General features: G+C 40.5%; 2 protein-coding genes across 3 annotated transcripts in view; one reads left to right on the top strand and one right to left on the bottom strand.

The window, feature by feature from the left end:
- LOC126378228 (uncharacterized) overlaps window positions 1-8313 on the top strand; it is a 32523-nt gene extending 24210 nt beyond the window's left edge. The window contains exons 12-16 of the mRNA XM_050026452.1: window positions 170-422; window positions 1084-1235; window positions 3598-3757; window positions 4602-4705; window positions 5569-8313. Coding sequence (XP_049882409.1) covers window positions 170-422; window positions 1084-1235; window positions 3598-3757; window positions 4602-4705; window positions 5569-5641 — 742 coding nt within the window. The 3' untranslated portion in view covers window positions 5642-8313. The remainder of the gene's footprint in view (window positions 1-169; window positions 423-1083; window positions 1236-3597; window positions 3758-4601; window positions 4706-5568) is intronic.
- Window positions 8314-8728: 415 nt separating this feature from the next.
- Window positions 8729-17681, bottom strand: LOC126378134 (pro-resilin-like). Of its 2 annotated transcripts, XM_050026320.1 has the most exons (8): window positions 17572-17681; window positions 16236-16287; window positions 15562-15623; window positions 15342-15437; window positions 14148-14746; window positions 13121-13230; window positions 12243-12377; window positions 8729-9852 (listed from the first exon to the last, which is right to left on the bottom strand). In XM_050026320.1, exons 2-8 carry the CDS (start codon window positions 16239-16241, stop codon window positions 9646-9648), a joined length of 1215 nt encoding a protein of 404 aa, XP_049882277.1. In that variant the 5' UTR covers window positions 16242-16287; window positions 17572-17681; the 3' UTR covers window positions 8729-9645. The 2 variants fall into 2 exon arrangements, with proteins under 2 accessions (XP_049882277.1, XP_049882278.1); XM_050026321.1 differs by lacking the exon at window positions 12243-12377.
- Window positions 17682-18779: the final 1098 nt, after the last annotated feature.

Raw genomic sequence — 18779 nt, 5'->3', positions numbered from 1 at the left:
TAAAACAAATCTCGCATTAAAATAATTCACAAAATAAAAATAAAGGTTTAATAAAAAAAATCGAATGTTATGTTTCGAGATTCAACATTTGGGAGGCATATCCATGTTAAGACAAATCTCGCATTCGAATAAATGATTTTGATATTTCAATTGCATTTTTTTTCAACAGATACGCAAACATCCGAGACACATTCCAGGGCAAACTGGAAGAGCGGTTGCCGTTCATGGCGATCCGTTTGCCTGATAAGCTGCGGGCGGGTCGCCCGGAGGCCCAGTCGGCTCTGGAAGCCAACATGGACGTGCTGACGACACCGCACGACATCCACGCGACGATCCTGGACACCCTCGACCTGACCACGCTGGGGAACCCATACAAGGTCCAAGGAGCTGACTTGCCGAGGGCTCTCAGTTTGCTGGAACCGGTAAGAATTTCAAAGAGATCGAAACATTCAGGGAAGGGAATACTAGCCCACAGCATTCAGGGTTAGGTTACATACCTCCGAAAATGCATTTCTCGGGAATGTGGGTTTCTCCACGATGTTTTCCTTCACCGCTGAGCACATGATAATCTTGAAAATGTTTTTCGTTTGTTTTACGTTACCTAGGAAACTACCCAATGTCCCCATCGGGAACCGAACCCAGACCGCGAGCCCATCGCTCTAACCACTAGACCACAGAAGCAGTTGTCTATTGAATAATTGTGGCTCAAACCACCTTGGTATACTTCTTCTTCTATCGTGTGGATTGTGAGATGAATTACCATCCTCATCAACCCTGGTGTCAGGGTTATTACTGAGCCGCCATAGGCCCCTGACATGACTACGTACTTACATCAGTAAGTAATAACCGGGACCAACGGCTTAACGTGCCTTCCGAAGCACGGATCTTTTTACTTTTTGGACAATCAGGTGATCAGCCTGTAATGTTCTAACCAAACTAGGGATCACAAAGTGATTTTTGTGATTTGTCCCCACCGGGATTCGAACCCGGGACCTCCGGATCGTGAGCACAACGCTCAACCACTGAACCACGGAGTGGTATATGGGCGTGTATGAGTGTGTACGAGGATGTCAATGTTTCCAGGTGCCTCGTAACCGCTCGTGCAGCGAGGCAGGCATCGAACCTCATTGGTGCACCTGCCTCAGATGGGAAGAACTGGCTCCTGCCGACCCCATGTACGAGCGAGCGGCCCACGCACTCGTCGACCACATCAATCTCATAACCAAGTCAAAACGGTAAGTTTTTTTTTAACGTGACTTATTAACGTAACGTGATTTGCCGCAGATGGCATTAACTACTTGGCCGGACAAATGGGGAGCGCTGAAAGCTCTCACAGGTACAACGTTTAAGACAACAGGCCTGAGGGTGCCCAGTTGGGCGCGAGACAACCTCAAGGCCTACGTCGAACTCTGCTCAAGATCGGTATTCTTACATGGCGCTTCAACCTTAACTCGAGTTTACTCCAGTAAGAAATGTATAAGGCCTCATATTCATATTCATTTATTCGTAATAGTTCGTATTACATGTCATATGTCGTATATAATCTAGGTTACATTCTACGAGTATAATTCATCTGGTATCATTCATTACACATTAAAAAGAAAATAAAATAATAATATTCATAAAATGAATACAATAGCGTAATAAAGAAGTCGTTCTTAAATATTAAAATAAAATTATGAGTTAAATGAAATAAATTCGTTATAACTATAGAACGTATGCTCAAGAAGCCAGCGTTTGAGTCGAGACTTAAAACAGGGCAATGACGGTGCGTCAGTGATATGTGTCGGTAGTTTTTTGTACACCTCCGGACCCATGACGTGGGTCAGCCGGTCAGACTTGGCAAGTCTGTGTTGAACACCTCTCAGCCTATTACAGTTCCTCAAACTGGATGACAGCGGCAGCGGTGCGAGGAGCGGCGTGGCGGCCGCTGTTCCGTTCTCGATGCCAGCGGGCAGATCACGCGGTGTTGCGGCGGTATAGGGATGTGTCTCAAATGAACGCGATGTCGAAACGACGACAACACATTTTCGATTGTAGTTCTTTTGTTTCGTACGATTTATTATGGGCAAATGAAGATCTGAATCCCTATAATTAACAAAGGAAACCAAAAGGCGAGTTTCAACGAAATTACCACAACCAAAGACAACATCCAGACAAGTTCTATGATTATACACGAATGTCTGTGGAGACTTTTGATTATATTTTGGAAGCTATAAATTCCGATTTAGAATCTAGTTACAACCAAAAAAGCTTCTATATTTAATTCATTTTTTATTTCTTCCCATAACTGATTAATGATTCTCCTATTTTTATGATTAACGTCTTTGCTATTCCATATTGGTGATTTGTCAAAAATTGCGGAAATTATTTCCTCTACTGACATGTTGTAATTTTATCGAAATAACAACGATAGAACGTCACTACGTCAACTCAAACGCAGAGACGCCGCTCGACTAGAGCGCACCGCTCGTACCCCGCTCCCCGCGCCGCTGCCATCGAGAACACTTCAATATAAGTCTTACCATTTGAACGCGCCGCTCCCCGCACCGCTGCCGCCGCCTTGCCGCTGCCGCTGTCATCCAGTTTTTGGCCTCGAAAATGCTCGACTCCAGAGAGTAGACTCCTCAAGACGTGGATGTAAAAGTCAACTTAATATACTGCTGAGACCCGAGCGGAGTCGGGAACACGTATATATTATACACTTCTATACTATACCGCTATGTTATGTAATGATAGGGGTGTAGTGGGGCGTTTAAGGTAAAATTTTGGGGCTTCACCAGCCAGTCCTTTGAGGACGGTGTTGATTGGCCACAAGCGTTCTATAGTCTCGCCAGGCTGTAAATAGCTGCGGCGGCCACACCCCGGTAAACCACGGTAGCTCGCGAGCTGAACGTGGTAGACGGAGGCCTGCCGTTTAGGCGATAGGTCTGACAATGGATCTCAGACTGTTTCGTTGGAGAAGGCAATCCACCACAGATATGCAACCGGTTTTGGCGGACTCGGATAGAGCAAGGGCTCAGTTACCATCTGCCAGACACTGCATCTGAAACTCTCTGGTTGTAACGGCTTTCCGTTCCACTGGGAACAGAGAGGTGAGAGTGCTCCTGTGTAAGCGCACAATCCGCGGCCACACCCCGTAAACCACGGTAGCTCGCGGGCTGAACCTGGCCGACGGGGGCCTGCCGTTTAGGCGATAGGTCTGACAATGGATCTCAGATTGTCTCGGTGGAGAAGGCAATCCACCACAGATATGCAACCGGTTTTGGCGGACTCGGATAGAGCAAGGTATGGTGAAAGGCCTAGGGCGATGGTAGAGGGCTCAGTTATCATCGGCCAGACACTGCATCTGAACCTCTCTGGTTGTAACGGCTTTCCGTTCCACTGGGAACAGAGAGGTGAGAGTGCTCCTGTGTAAGCGCACACTTGAGCAACTATAATATCCTGCGCAAACGACCGACGACGACTGACTGGAATGTTCTTCTTCTTTGCGAGTCGATGGCGATCGATACTAAATTTTTGCTGACCAATAATTGGCCACGCTTACGGCATGGTCAGTGGCTTCGTAAAGTTCTAATGCTATGTTGTTGTCCGCAGACATCTCTGCGCATTACGCAACCTTGAATCCGTGCAATGGGTTCTGAAGAGGAAGGTAAACGCCGAGGTCCTGAAGTTTCAAGGAGCGAAGGACCATGATGGCTACATCGGGAAATTTAACGGAAAGACCGTGATGCCTCGGCAGGTTTACCAGGTCAAGGTACGTAACAGATTCACTATTCTTCTTCTATAGTGTGGGTTGTGACGTGGATGACCAACCTCATCAACCCTGGTGTCAGGGTTATTACTGAGCCGCCAAAGGCCCCTGACGTGACTCAAGTAACGACTACGTACATCAGTAAGTAGTAACCGGGACCAACGGCTTAACGTGCCTTCCGAAGCACGGATCATCTTACTTCTAGACAACAGTTGATCAGCCTGAAATGTCCTAACCAAACTAGGGATCCTTTATTTTTTTATTTATTTTACCTTGATGGGTTTGCTCTTGGCCCCAGACTTGCCCTAAGGCATTGACGAGGCCTAAGATGGAGCGAGCTCGCCCAGAATTTATTTAATAATCAGAATTTCATAACTTATCTTTGGCCTAGGAAACTACTCAATTATATGCAGAATCTGCGGCAGTAGCACAGATGTTCTTGGTCTGCGCCGACCTTTTGACTAACAATTTCTTTGAGGGCATTACTTTATGTTGCCAACATCAAAGTCTTATAATAATTATTTACAGTAATATATTTTGCTATGGCAATATTACAGGACTTACGCCACGGACTTTGCCGGCGAGGTTTTTATTATCTTGCTTATTGTGTAAATAATTTCCTAGTTAAAAACTTTTAATTTAATGCAGTCCATTTAATAACATCTCGAAGGGTTTTATTTACCGGAGCAACCATCGCCTCCAACACCTTAACAGGATCTTGGTTTATCCGACTAATTCACATTTTTTTCTGTCGACACTTTCTTAACCTCTAAGAGGCAGAATGGTGTCAAGATCATAACCATTTGATAAAAAAAGCAATGAAATAACCTTGTTTTTTCCATTTCAGATCACAGTGGGACCCAACAGTGGGACGTTCGAAGCCGCTGTAACGTACCTGTTAAATCAAGATCAATTCCAAATCAACTCCAGAGAAATATCGCGAATAAATGCGTTAGTATATATATATACGTATATATCGTGGCCAGATCTTAGAATTGATCACTTCATGATGTGTTCGACCATTTCATGAAATGGTAATATTTCATGAAATAGCCAACTTAAATTGACCATATCGTTGAAACGTCAACGTTTAATTATATTTCAATCAACATTTGGCCATATCGTTAACGCAGGCGGTGTCCATGTTATGTGGTGTAATAAAAATACGCATAGTCGATTAATTTCTTAGGTTCATAATTATTTACCTAATAGAATCGATATGGAAAATTGTACAATTAAGTACATTGATTCATCGATTATAATATCAATCAAGTTTTAAATACAATCGACACCAGCGCCACTACCGGTGGATATTGTTACTAATTTTACCAAATGATTGTCAACGTTTGGCCATATCATGAAGTAATCATGCATTTAGTTGAAATCAGAAACATTTATTTAACGCAATTATCATGGATAAACTTGTTGAAATTCTTTGTCGCATCCGTCACATAATGCAGCTCGGCTATGCCACCTGGGAACCGGTGTAGAGGGCACTCGTTCACTATGTGAGATAGGGTTTGATACGGGTGACAACATTCACAGTATGGCGACTCCTTTAAGCCCCATTTATGTAGGTGATGGTTTTACTTACCATGGTTGGTCCTACACTGGTTACACACAGGCACACATACACACACACACACACACAGGCTATTACAGGCTTATCACCCGAAACCAAGATCTGTTTTTCTCTGTCGGTTTTTACGACATGGAAGATAAGCAGCTGAATGTGTTCTATGTTTATAACTCGCTCTCAGTACAGCAAAGCAGGATTTAAAAAATATATTTATGTTTTTTTTTTATTTTTTCAGGTACAACGACGAGCCGAAGTGTATAAGCGAGACGGATCCACACCTCAACATGTATTGCTTCTGTAAATCCTGAGTCATAGAGTTCATAATGCAATAAACCAAAAACGCCTGAAATTAAACATAATTTTTGGGGCATCGACGCAGAATGTCCCTTATACTGGGTGTTAGTGACACCGTAACGAAGCTTCTGTCAGTGTCACTAACACCCTGTATATACATAACATTACATAAACAGCCCATATTTGTCCCACTGCTGGGCACAGGTCTCCCCTCAATCAACTGGAGGGAGCATACTCCACCACGCTGCTCCACTGCGGGTTGGTGGAGGCAGTATATAAGTAGACAATAATATAAACCCCCGCGCGGATTATCTTACTTTCGGAGAATCAGGTGATCCGATATGTTCCACCTGGAATAGAATCATAGACCTCCAGATCGAGAGATTAACGCTCTAACCACTAGACCATGGAGGCCGTTGTGAGATACACTGTTATTGCAATTTTGTCATTGACACTAAAATGTCCCTTTTATTATTGTATGATATAAAAAATATCAGTGAAACTTATGCCCTAACTAAAGCTTTTTTTATAATATTTTGGTGTAAAAGGGGCCTTTCGCGAAAAAGACATTTCGCGAAAGGGTTATTTTAAAAAATGGGACATTCTGCTGCGATTTGTGTTTTAAACATTTTACAAGAAAATATTTAGTACATAGTGCAAGACAAAACTCAATCCCTTAACGGTAGATCGCATTACCGTTAACGCAAATATATCCTAGGATGTTTTGTCTTTTTGCGAAGATCCAGTTGGAATTTACGTAAGTTCCAACTGGATATTCGCAAAAGGACAAAAGATTTTAGGATATTTTTGCCAGTAATGATGTTGTCTTCGGGTGTTCCGAAATTCACCCACAAGCTAACGAAATGTGTATAGTTGTCAAACTGAATTAAAATTAAGTTTTCGTCCACTGGAATCGATTGATCTTAATACTTGATTTTTAGCTGATTTGACTAGTCGTCCGTTTTAGGTTATGGTTTAAATTAAACTGAATTCTGTTTCTGAGGCAGGTGGTAAAAAGGACAGTGACATTTTCAAGTAACTTTGTACGGTCACCAGTACTAATATGTGTACACTTTGAAACCATGTCACATTAACTCCCTTGCCTTAGAAACGGGTGTGATTCTCCACGGCACTGGCGTATGGCAATGGTGCTGTATGGATTTTTCTGGACCTTTTTTTGACGTGACTTATTGTAGATTTGCCGCAAATGGCATTGACTACTTGGTCGAACCAAAATGGCTGATGTTCAAAATGCGTTCCCCAAAATTTATTTAATATTTGGGAGATCAACAACATTCACTTACTGACCAAATTAAGCAACAAATAGCGACAACATAGAATTAATAGTAGATACAGAAAAGCAACAATATAAAGAGAAAGAATCACGCAATTTTTAGAAGTTTAGAACATTTTCCGGTACGGTCACGAGTACTAATATGTATACACTTTGAAACCATGTCACATTAACTTTTTTTGACAAATTAAATCGTAAGTCTCATTAAATGTCAAATATTATAGTGCGACAGGGTTCTAAAGTGGGTACATGATATTGCTCATGACTGTACAATTGTACATCCCTGGTCACAGCCTAGGCCACAAAGTTGCTCTTAGAGAATCACATATCTGTCTTTACCATATTATAAGTTAGAATTAAGTTTGTTTTGTGCTTTGTTAATTAGTTATACAGTGTCAGTGAACTATTTTATTATTATTTTTTTAACTTGTCTTATTGTAGATTTGCCGCAGGTGGTATTAACTACTTGGCCGGACAAATGGGGAGCGCTGAAGGCTCTCATCCGGTACAAAATTTAAGACAACAGGCCTGAGAGTGCCCTTTTATTTTTATGGAGCACACGGAAGCGCCGTTTTGAAAAATCTAATTCTAATGTCATAATAACATAAACAGCCTATATACGTACTTTATTATTAGGTGCTAATTCCTGTAAATACCATCTAATTTTATTTTAAGTTATATCTGTCATTTTCTTATCCGCCGAAAAGGAAAGGGACGGGTAATTGACAAGCATAAAATTTATGGAACACACGTCAATTTTAAGCACAAATCTAAACCAACCGTCTAAAAATTTTACATCAGTCAATAACCCGACACATTCATTTACTCATTCTTCCTAAAATTAAGAGCTGTGAATCATCCGTCCCTTTCCTTTTCGACGGATATGAAAATGACGGATATAACTTAAAATAAAATTAGGCGGTGTTTGCAGGAATCGGGGCCATTGGCTGTTTATATGTTTCTTAAAAAGGAGCGTTAACCGTTTGTATGATAAACATTCCGCAAAAAGCGGGCATTTAATTTAGTCTCGATAACTACTAATTTTACTCCCATCATCCCTATGTCCACTGGAAGTCAATATCATTATTGTTACCGCAAAAATATCCTAGAATCTTTTGACTTTTTGCGAATATCCAATTGGAACTTACGTAAGTAGTAACTGGATATTCGCAAAACGACAAATAATCAGGATATTTTCGTTGCGGTGATACTAGTGGTATTTACTTCCGGTGCTCTGACATTCGCCTTTAATTTGTAAATAAATAAGTTGGTGAAATAATAAATGGAGTTACCAAAAAAATACTTTTTATGTTTTATGCTTCGGTAATTGTAAATACTTACGTAGCTTTTAGTACGTTGTGATTTTATTGGAATTAAAAACTTGTTTGAAAACTATAGTTTTATTTTACTTTAGTAAAATCGCATCGCATAGAAGGTAAATATAAAAGGTAAATAATTTTAACATTCCATTTATTGAGGTATTTACACAATATATAATTTATTAATATTTAGGTAAGTACATTATTATATTACTTAAATCATAATTTATTCCTATGGTTAGAGACCGGAAGAATTCTATAAATCAATACAATAAAATATGTATTATATAAAAAATAAATAAAAAGAACAAGAAGAGTTAGAATTATTAATTACAATTTGTGAAGAAAAGAAAATAATTATATAAATATAGTTTATTTAAATAAATAATACAAAAACATTGCGTAATAAACTGGCCAAATAAGTCCATTTATTTTCATTTAAATAAATTCTAAATATATCATTAATATTGCACATATAATTGAAAACTATTATGTTTTGAAATAATAAAATTATTAAATTAAAACACTAAAATAAGCGTTTTGTACTGTAACATCTTAAATATATGGCTCATTGTCCTTTAACATAGCACGAGTCGTCATTATACACCCTCCAAAATTAATTATTTACAATATATACTTTATTATAATGTCAATAAAAATCACAATTCTTAATGCCTTTTTTTCAGTTCGCCGTTAAAACATACCACAAACAGAAAAGTAAGCCGTTTTCACAAGAAGTACTTGGATAGTTCTTTTTTTTTACGTCTCAGATGGCATTAATTACTTGGCCGGGCAATCGGGGAGCGCTGAGTGCTCTCACCCGGTGGATAGTTCTTCGAACATCGGAAGTCAATAGCATTACCGTTAACGCAAAAATATCCTCGAATCTTTGGTTTTTTTGTGAATATCCAGTTAGAACTTGTGTAAGTACGACATACCTACGTTCTAACTGGATATTAGCAAAATGACCACAGATTTCGGGATGATTTTGCGTTCACGGTAATGATAGTGACTTCCGGTTACTCTAATATACTCAAAAACCACAACAAATGATCTTAAATGCTTTTTTTTGCCGTGACTTATTGTAGCTTAGTCACCAGATGGCAATAACTAAGTAGGTATTTGGACGATACAACATCCCTGAATAACTAATAGCCTATCAGGCATTATAATTTTGAAAAATTCTATCTATTATCATACGAACTCAAAATCACTTCCTTTTCCACTTCCAACTTAATTAGTTTTCCAAATTAGCACTCCAAAATGATCACTTTTCAAAATTACTTACCGAACACTCACTTGACTGACTTGACACTTGTCTATTTTCAAAATGGGTTCCTATTCCTCAAAATAACCACTTTCCAAGGCTTACTCTTCTGATTGTAGTGCTATAGCTAGGTTCGTTTTAGTATCCTTCTTGACCGCCTTGGCCGGCCGCATAGCCGTTTTGGCCGCCCTCATAGCCGCCTTGGCCGCCCGCGTAGCCGCCTTGTCCGCCCGCATAGCCGTTTTGGCTGCCTTGGCTGTTCCTGTCGTATCCTCCGCCAAGTCCGGTGTCTTCGTATGAGATCTTTGGTCTGTAACCTTCCTGGTCCGCTTCGTATTCTACTGTCTGTGAGGAAGAAACGCAGGTTAGACAATGGTCAATTTTTTTTTATTTTTTTTTGACGTGACTTATTGTAGATTTGCCGCAGATGGCATTAACTACTTGGCCGGACAAATGGTGAGCGCTGAAGGCTCTCACCCGGTACAACGTTTAAGACAACAGGCCTGAGGGTGCCCAGTTGGGCGCGAACCTCGGCTCAGGGCGTCGTCTGAGAGGAAAAATATTTGAAAGAATTAATCGACCCTAGTGGGTCGATAGCGATAAGCGCTGAATGAGGGAAATCGTCGACCACGCCGGCGGGGTCGGTATCGGGGACCTGAAGTGTTTGGTGTCGTGAGCTGATTGGCTGCCTCTATGGCTAGAGTAATCGGGTCGTCGGGATCGTATATTACGTCCTTCGGACGCCGATACTTTTCAGTACCGTCCCTAAGCGGAATGTACTCGGAAGCCGCAACTACCAGGGGATTTGGGTGGTGCGGAGCAGAATCGAAAAAACGTTTGGAAGCTAATTTGAGCCATTGGGCAATGGTTGGCAGACCTAGGTCAATGTGCAGATTTTCATTGCGAAGGAACCACGGAGCTCCCGTGGCTTTCCGCATGAAACGATTTTGTATTACTTGTAGACGGTGAATTTGAGAGGGGCTCGCGTGAGCGAAAACTACCCCTGCATAGGTCATGATTGGACGGATGCAAGTCGTGTAGATTTTCACCTTATTCCTAAGGGACAATTTACTTCGCTTGTTAAGGAGACAATGAAGACGGCCCATTACAAACGCGGCGCGATCGCGCACTCGTTTGATATGGGCCTTGAAAGTAAGACGTCTATCTAAGACTACGCCGAGATATTTGACTTGCTCCTCCCAAGGGATCGGCTTGCCAAACATCGTGATGACTTTGAGTTGACGGCGTGACCGTGGCGTGTTATAATAGCCCTTTGAAAAGTACTCAATGGTCAATCAATCAGAAGACGACTTTTTGGATACGAAGTTCTTTTTCTTTTCTCGTGTGGGTTCTGACTTTTGAGATCAATTACCAATCTCATCAACCCTGGTGTAAGGGTTACTGTTGAGCCGCCAAAGGCCCCTTGGCTCATGTAACGACCTCAATATTGCTTAACGTGCAGATCAGAAACACGGATCATAGAGGTAATTACTTTTGGACCATCAGGTGTCCTGCAATGTCCTAACCAAATTAGGGATCACAAAGTTTGTTTAGGACATTACAGGCTGCGATCACCTGATTGTCCGAAAATAAGATGATCCGTGCTATAGAAGGCACGTTAAGCCGTTGGTCCCGTTTACTACTTACTGATGTAAGTATATAACAACTACTTGTTACATACCATGTCAGGGGCCTTTGGCGGCTCAGTAATAACCCTGACACCAGGGTTGATGAGGTTGGTATTCCACCTCACAACCTACACGATAAGAAGAGGAACCGGGATTCAAACGCGGGTTCGGGCCCTTCCGAAGTCCTAGGATCTTAGACACCCTAGACTGATGAACCGTATGGTGACGTCATGCAATGGGTCCGTCGATATGGTCTATCATACAACATAGAAAGCGTTGCAGGTTTTTCTTCTTTTTATTCCCTCTCAGTCTAGCACAGAAGCTTTAGAGAACAAGATATTGGTGCTAATTCCTGTAAATACCATCTAATTTTATTTTAAGTTATATCTGTCATTTTCTTATCCGCCGAAAAGCAAAGGGACGGGTAATCGACAAGCATAAAATTTATGGAACACACGTCAATTTTAAGCACAAATCTAAAACAACCGTCTAAAAATTTTACATCAGTCAATAACCCGACACAGTTAGTAGACAGCATGTCAAACGGATTGCATACCAGTGACGTACCTTTTTGATTTGCTCGGGTTATTCATTCATTTACTCATTCTTCCTAAAATTAACAGCTGTGAATCATCCGTCCCTTTCCTTTTCGACGGATATGAAACTGACGGATATAACTTAAAATAAAATTAGGCGGTGTCTGCAGGAATTGGGGCCATTAACTATTTTTTTTATTAAGATGGGTTTGCTCTTGACTTCGTTCTTCCACGAGGGGAAGAAGAGGTCGACGATGGAACGAGCTTACCCAGAAGATGCCTATTCACCCGTGATTTAAAGGACCCCAGGTTAGAAGATACAGGAAACACCGACGCCGGCAGCCCATTCCATTCCTTGGCTGTGCGCATTATAAAGGATGAAGCGAAGCGCTTGGTGCGGATTAGTGGTAAGTCAACCAAGTAAAGATGGTAACCCGCCGTACGTCTGGATGTCCTCAGATGGAATGGATTTGGTGGAATGAGCTGATGGAGACTGGACTCCCCAAAGTACAATCTGTAAAAAACCGACAAGCAGGCGATCTATTTATCTTTATGTATGTAAATGTTATACCTGCTTCCTCCCATCAGGCAAGAGCACGTAGTACAATCCTTCAGCACGGTCGCCTTGTCTGGACTCGCGGTGACCAAAGTCGTTGCCTGACTCCTCATCCTTCACCATGTATTCGAATTCGTAGTTAGCTGGCTCCTAAAATCAGTATGATTATTATATGAAAGTTGTGTGGTGTGAAAGAAGATACATATCTATATAAACTGCGCCATATTCCAAAGGATGTTTCGGGGTAAAACTTAGCATAGCAATAAGGCTGCCTATTGTACTCATTCTATTTCTCTTTTGTTTTTTCCTGTTTGATACATTGTTTTAGGTTTACACGGTTAATAGCCCCGATTCCTGCAGACACCACCTAATTTTAAGTTAAACCCGTCATTTTCTTATCCACCGAAAAGGAAAGGGATTGTCAACAAGTTAATTTTAGAATGAATGAGTGGATGAATGAATAATCCGAACGAATCAAAGAGGTATCTTAGGTACGCAAACCCTTTGATTTGTGCTGTCAACTTAATTAGGTCAATGTATAATTTTTAGACGGTTGTTTTAGGTTCGTGCCTAAAATTGACGTGTGATCCATAAATTTTATGCCTGTCGATTGCCCATCCCTTTCCTTTTCGGCGGGTAAGAAAATGACAGGTATAACATAAAATAAAATTAGATGATCTTTACAGGAATCAGCACCATTATCATAATTAAAACACATAATAACGGGTTCTTACCGCGTTTAAATCAGGGATATGAAACTAAGAACTCGTTATTATGTGTTTTGTTATGTTACAGTACAAGTCGGTAGTGTGACTAGGAATCGACGATCTTTTGCCGGCAGCACCCCCCTCAAATTTCAAACTTATTACCCAAAACATACGACACGAACTTACGTTGCTGCCTTCATCATCGCCGTAACCGTTACCACCAGCGCCATACCCGTTGTTGCCGGCACCCGGTGGGAGGTACTGGCGACTTTGTGCTCCACCAAATTGCTGGTTACCTGAAATAGCATACTTATTACAATAATCTTTCCACTTCACTAAGTAGGTAGTTAGGTAGAAGGTAATCCACCTCGAAACCCACACGATAGAAGATACTAAGTAGGTCATCAGGCTAGTTTCCAACTAGTAGAATAGAAAACATAGAACTCGAAAATAAATGGTCATACTTTTATTAAAACCGTTGCCACGACAACTGCTAACCGCGCGCGACGCGACAAATAAACCAGGAACCAACTAATATTTTACCTCATATATTACGTCACGCGCGAATAAGGTAGTTTTCAACTAGACAAATCTACCTTACCTTACCTTTTACTAAACGCCAAAACACGAAATTACTATGAAAAATGCATTTGTATGAAAAGGAACACTGACGTCATAGAAAAACGTAAAAAAATTACCGACTTATTATTACGTTTTTTCTTGATTAAAATTCATAAATAAGTTAAATAGAAAAAAGAAATCGTTAGTTTTAGAACTGTCTCTACTTATTTAGTAATCAGAATTTCATCATTTATTTTGAAGCTAGTATACGTACTTAGTATCCATTTCTTTATGAAGTTTGCTTGATCTCCCCTCAAGAAAGGGTGGTATAAGTAAATAATACTTACTTACTTATTTTCAACATGAGGTCATTAGAGATAACTTACAAGTGAAAATTTTACGATAACGATCCGGTCATACAGGCAGTCGCTTCTGTAAAAAACCGGACCTGTCAAATCTTCAGGTTAAGTAAGCGGACCCTGTGAGAAACGGGATAATGCTAGGGAGATGATGATGATAACCGGTGATTGCACAATCATCCCGGCTTGATAAGAGCTACTGATTCCAATCCGGTCCGATTCACAATATTTCGATCTATTTTTTTTCTGTGTGTGTTTCCGATGCTTCTTGCGTCATGATTTAAATTACTTGCCTCCAAAATTCCCACCGCCGGGAGCTCCATACTGCTGCGAAGGCGCTGAAGGTGCTCCATATTGTGCACCGGGTCTGGATGCCTGCCTTCCGAAACCGCCCTGGTTCTGTGACCCGAATTGCGGAGCACCGTATTGGCTGGAAGGTTGGCTAGCTTGGAACGAAGGGGCTCCGTATTGGCTGGAAGGTTGGCTAGCTTGGAACGAAGGGGCTCCGTATTGGCTGGAAGGTTGGCTACCTTGGAACGAAGGGGCTCCATATTGACTGGAAGGTTGGCTAGCTTGGGACGAGGGAGCCCCGTACTGGCTTGAAGGACTTGTCCTTGACGATGGGGCTCCATACTGCCTCGAAGGTTGATTCTGGAATGGTGATGTTGGGGCATTTCCAGGAGGTAGATACTGGTTTGTAGGTTGATTGCCCTGGAAGGAAGGAGCATTGTACTGGCTAGAAGGACTGGTTCGCGAAGGGGCACCATATTGGTTTGAAGGAGGAATATATTGGTTAGAAGGAGATCGAGAAGGTGGACCGTATTGGTTGGAAGGACGACGGGATGTCGCGCGGTTTGATGATGGAGCTCCGTAGTTTGACGATGGGCGTCCTCTGAAAGAAAAATGACCTTGGTTATGACATTGAAACTTCTCTGCTGGTGTGGTAGTAATGCAAAGTATCCGGGTGGTATCCAGAATGTATTCAGCTGAATATCATTCCGCGCTTGTCGTATAGAACTATAAATAGGGTGACGAGCTGGGGGGGTTAAAATGGCCACATCGAAGCAATTCATCTAAAAAAGCAATATTGCTATTTCACATTTGTTTACATTGCGCAGTTACTTTTATATGCGCAAATGTCAAATTGCAACATTGCTTTCTTAGATGAATTGCTTCGATGTGGCCATTTTAACCCCCCTGGTAACCTCTCCGTTTCTGTTAGAATTTAATCATTAAAATATGATGGAGTCTCACACAGACATTTTTATCATCGCATCTGGAAATCAGCACGGTCTGCACAACAACAGCGCCGCGCGTGGCGCGAGTTATATTCAAGGACTGTCTGATATATTATATTCAATTAGACGCAGCGAATGCTGTCTACGTAGATAAACTTTGGAAGGTTATTTGTCAAATACGATCCGCGCGCGATGCGTGTACCGTGCAAACCGCCCCGGATCTTCGGCCATTTTGTATGTTTTTTTTACCTGAAAACAGCATCAGTCTGTCTCTGTGGACCAAATGCGTTTGGTGGTCCATACGACTGTGAAGGGGGACCAGCGCCCTGTTGTGGAGGGAGGTATCTGAAAACAATGATAAAAACATACTTCTTAAATAATATCACGGATAAACACATGACCTTCCTTTTCACTTCGCGCAGTTGGGTAAAAAAATGTTATATAAAAAGTAAAGTGATAAAATATTGACCTGTTATCTACTGGAGGTTCCGCAAAAACCACTGCCAGCAAGATCGTACACACTAGAAGAATCTGAAACAATAAAGGGTATTGTAACACTTATTAAGAATTTGTATGAAAAAGCAACATCAAAAAAAAATCTAAAAGTATTTATTTTCTTTCCTTACATGTTTTTCTTAAACTAATTACTGGAGCCTACTTTTAAGCAAAATATGCCTGTACCAGGAGACCCCGCTCTTCTATAACAGTAGTTAATAGGTAAGAAAGTTTTGTTAAGTACCTTTACGTTTTACAAATAAGCAATTAAAGAATGTTTGTATAATGTGTGTATGTGTGTGTGTATGTGTCTGTTACAGTGGTACATGTGATATCATAGACAAACGTGCCAAAATGTCGGACTTATTATTACATTTATCTTTATTAAAATTCACAAATACATACTTACTTAACATAAATACTTTGCGATCATGATTCTGAGTTAATATCAAGTGGGATTTCCTGTCGGAAAATTAATGAAAATATTAATGTTTTTTAAAATTATTTTCAGTTTCGTACTTTTGCGACGTAAAATTCCACTTGAAATCAACTTAGAATCACGGTCTGATTCATCCCTCAAAGTTTTCATATGGGAAGTATGACGTCATCAATATATTGTAGGACATGGTAATAAATTGTAAGACTTACCTTCATTTTCGGTGGTTGGTTATCTAGCTTCTATCTATATTAATAAATAAACCTGAAAGTAGAGAAAAAATATTATAATAAAGTAAGTGACAGCCTCTGTGGTCTAGTGGTTAGAGCGTTAAGCTCACGATCCGGAGATTCGGGTTCGATTCCCGATGGGGGACATTGTCGAAATCACTTTGTGAGACTGTCCTTTGTTTGACTGAGACTGCAGGCTTGAATCACCTGATCGTCCGAAAAAGTAAGACGATTTCGTGCTTGGGAGGGCACGTTAAGCTGTTGGTCTCGGCTATGGACCGTAAAAACACCTCCACCAACCCGCAGTGGAGCAGCGTGCCCTGTGCCCAGCAGTGGGATGTATATTTATAGTTACTATAAAGTTTTGTCTTATTTTATCGTGAATGTTGTGAGGTCAAAAACCGACCTCATCAACCATGGTTTTAGGGTTACTATTGAGCTGCCAGCTCTTAGTTCTTGTAACGGCTGTGTAAATAGGAGCCAAGACATTCAATATCTATGATCCAAACATAACTTTAAAAAGTCGATTCAGTTGTTTAGAGCGTGAGCCGAGATCGTAAACCTGGTAATCAGTAAACTTATTTACTTAAAAAAAAAGAACGTCTAGGGCGCCGTGCGCAGATTTTTCTTTCTGCTTCTTTTCCCCGGCTATACAGGTTGTGAGAAGCTGCAGTAGTTTCACGTTCCTTTTTATGTAAAAAAAAACGTCGTAACTATGTTTCCTACTGAATAAATATATTTTTCAATTTGAATTCATAACAAAAATTTAAGTTATTAAACTGTTGCCAATTTTAGCAGACACTCTAGTAAAACACACAAAAAAAAGCAACAATAAAAAATTGAATTTTCAAAGAATTTTTTGGTTTTTGTGTTTGTTTTCTAGCTTGAATTTTATTTAAGATTGTCTGTTCTATAACTCCTCTTTATTACTCTTATTGTAAGTTAAATAAGTGACTAATTAGACATGTTTATACCTACATTAAAGCAGTAGTTCTTTACCAATAAGCTATTTTATCAAGTTTTTACTAACACAGTTGGCTCGACCATTATATACGGCGATACGGCTCACCACCAACTAATAGAAAGCTCGGTGAGGTGTGGGTACTTAGTTAATATATTGGTAATATATATGTGTTGTTGTTTTTTACACTACAGACAAAATAGTCAAAAACAAAGTTACTTACAGAGTAAAAAAGGGGAACCAAAAATAAAGAATTCACGAAAAAATAAAATTGAAAAACCTGTCATGAAAACTTTGATTTTCAATAATTGGCACTACATACGTAAAATATACTCAAATAAAATGAACTAAATGCACCTTTTTCACTGTACGCAGATCACTTTGAAATATATTTATACTACTCAATTCTTGGAGATGTTATCGGTACAGATGTTCAATAACGAATGATGACCGGTGGAGCATCTTCGTATTTATATAGCCGTGATTAGAACATAAACTCTTACGCAGAGCATCTGCCTCGGGGAAGGTAGCGGTATTGATCTACAAATCTGTAACTAGGTACTTAGGTATACTCATGGTATAAGAAAACCAGGTACGCTCAATCCTATGACAAGCCGCCATTGCTAGCCCCATGATGACGTAAGTGTTACCATTAAATTGGTACCTCCAACATTCCAAGGACTTCAATTTTGTTATTGAAAATTAATTGAATTACTGACTAATGTATTAAATTACTATTACTTGTCACATAAATAAAAATCATTAAAACTGTAAATAAATATTTTACTAAAAGTTCAAAATTTCCTTGCAAAGTAAATATAAAAAACATTGGTCGTGGGTAATTTATTTTTTACGAAATGGCAACGCAGGGTGGGATAACGTCAGCTGGGCTAACCTTGACATGTTAGCTGTCACTTTTGAGCATACCTGGCTTTCTTATACCATGGCATGGGTAAGTATACTTATTTATTTTATTTATCTGCTAAGTATAGACATTATTTTGTTTGTTATTTTAAGATGATACCGTGCATCGGCGGGCACGTTAAGCCGTTGGTCCCGGCCGTAAAAATACTTCCACCAACCACCACCACCAGCGGTGAAGTATGCCCCTCCCGTTGATTGTGGGGAGGCCTGTGTCCAGCAATGGGACGTATTTGGCTGTTTATGTTATGTTATTTTGTTTATCTTGAGGAGCTCGGTGGCGCAGCGGTAAACGCGCTCGGTCTGCGATTGTTGAAGTTAAGCAACTTTCGCAAAGGCCGGTCATAGGATGGGTGACCACAAAAAAAATGTTTTCATATCGAGCTCCTCCGTGCTTCGGAAGGCACGTTAATCCATTGGTCCCGGCTGCATTAGCAGTCGTTAATAACCACCAATCCGCACTGGGCCCGCGTGGTAGTTTAAGGCCCGATCTCCCTATCCATCCATAGGGAAGGCCCGTGCCCCAGCAGTGGGGACGTTAATGGGCTGGTGATGATGATTTTGTTTATCAGTTAAGTTTGTTTAGAAGAGCAATGATAACCCAGTTTAGAGAACGTTTGACTCTCACTGTAAGCTCGCAGGTT

The sequence above is a fragment of the Pectinophora gossypiella genome, chromosome 25, assembly GCF_024362695.1.
Source record: "Pectinophora gossypiella chromosome 25, ilPecGoss1.1, whole genome shotgun sequence".
Lineage (NCBI taxonomy): Eukaryota > Metazoa > Arthropoda > Insecta > Lepidoptera > Gelechiidae > Pectinophora > Pectinophora gossypiella.
The sequence above is the reverse complement of the archived record's forward strand: the minus strand, read 5'-3'. Positions and strand labels throughout refer to the sequence as shown.

Bases quoted from the DNA above. Each gene is read 5' to 3' on its own strand.
- LOC126378134 (XM_050026320.1), bottom strand. The intron at 14,747-15,341 runs GTAAAAAAAACA...TTTTTCTTTCAG, and splicing joins CAGACTGATGCTGTTTTCAG to AGGACGCCCATCGTCAAACT. The intron at 13,231-14,147 runs GCAAGTAATTTA...ATGCTATTTCAG, and splicing joins CGGCGGTGGGAATTTTGGAG to GTAACCAGCAATTTGGTGGA.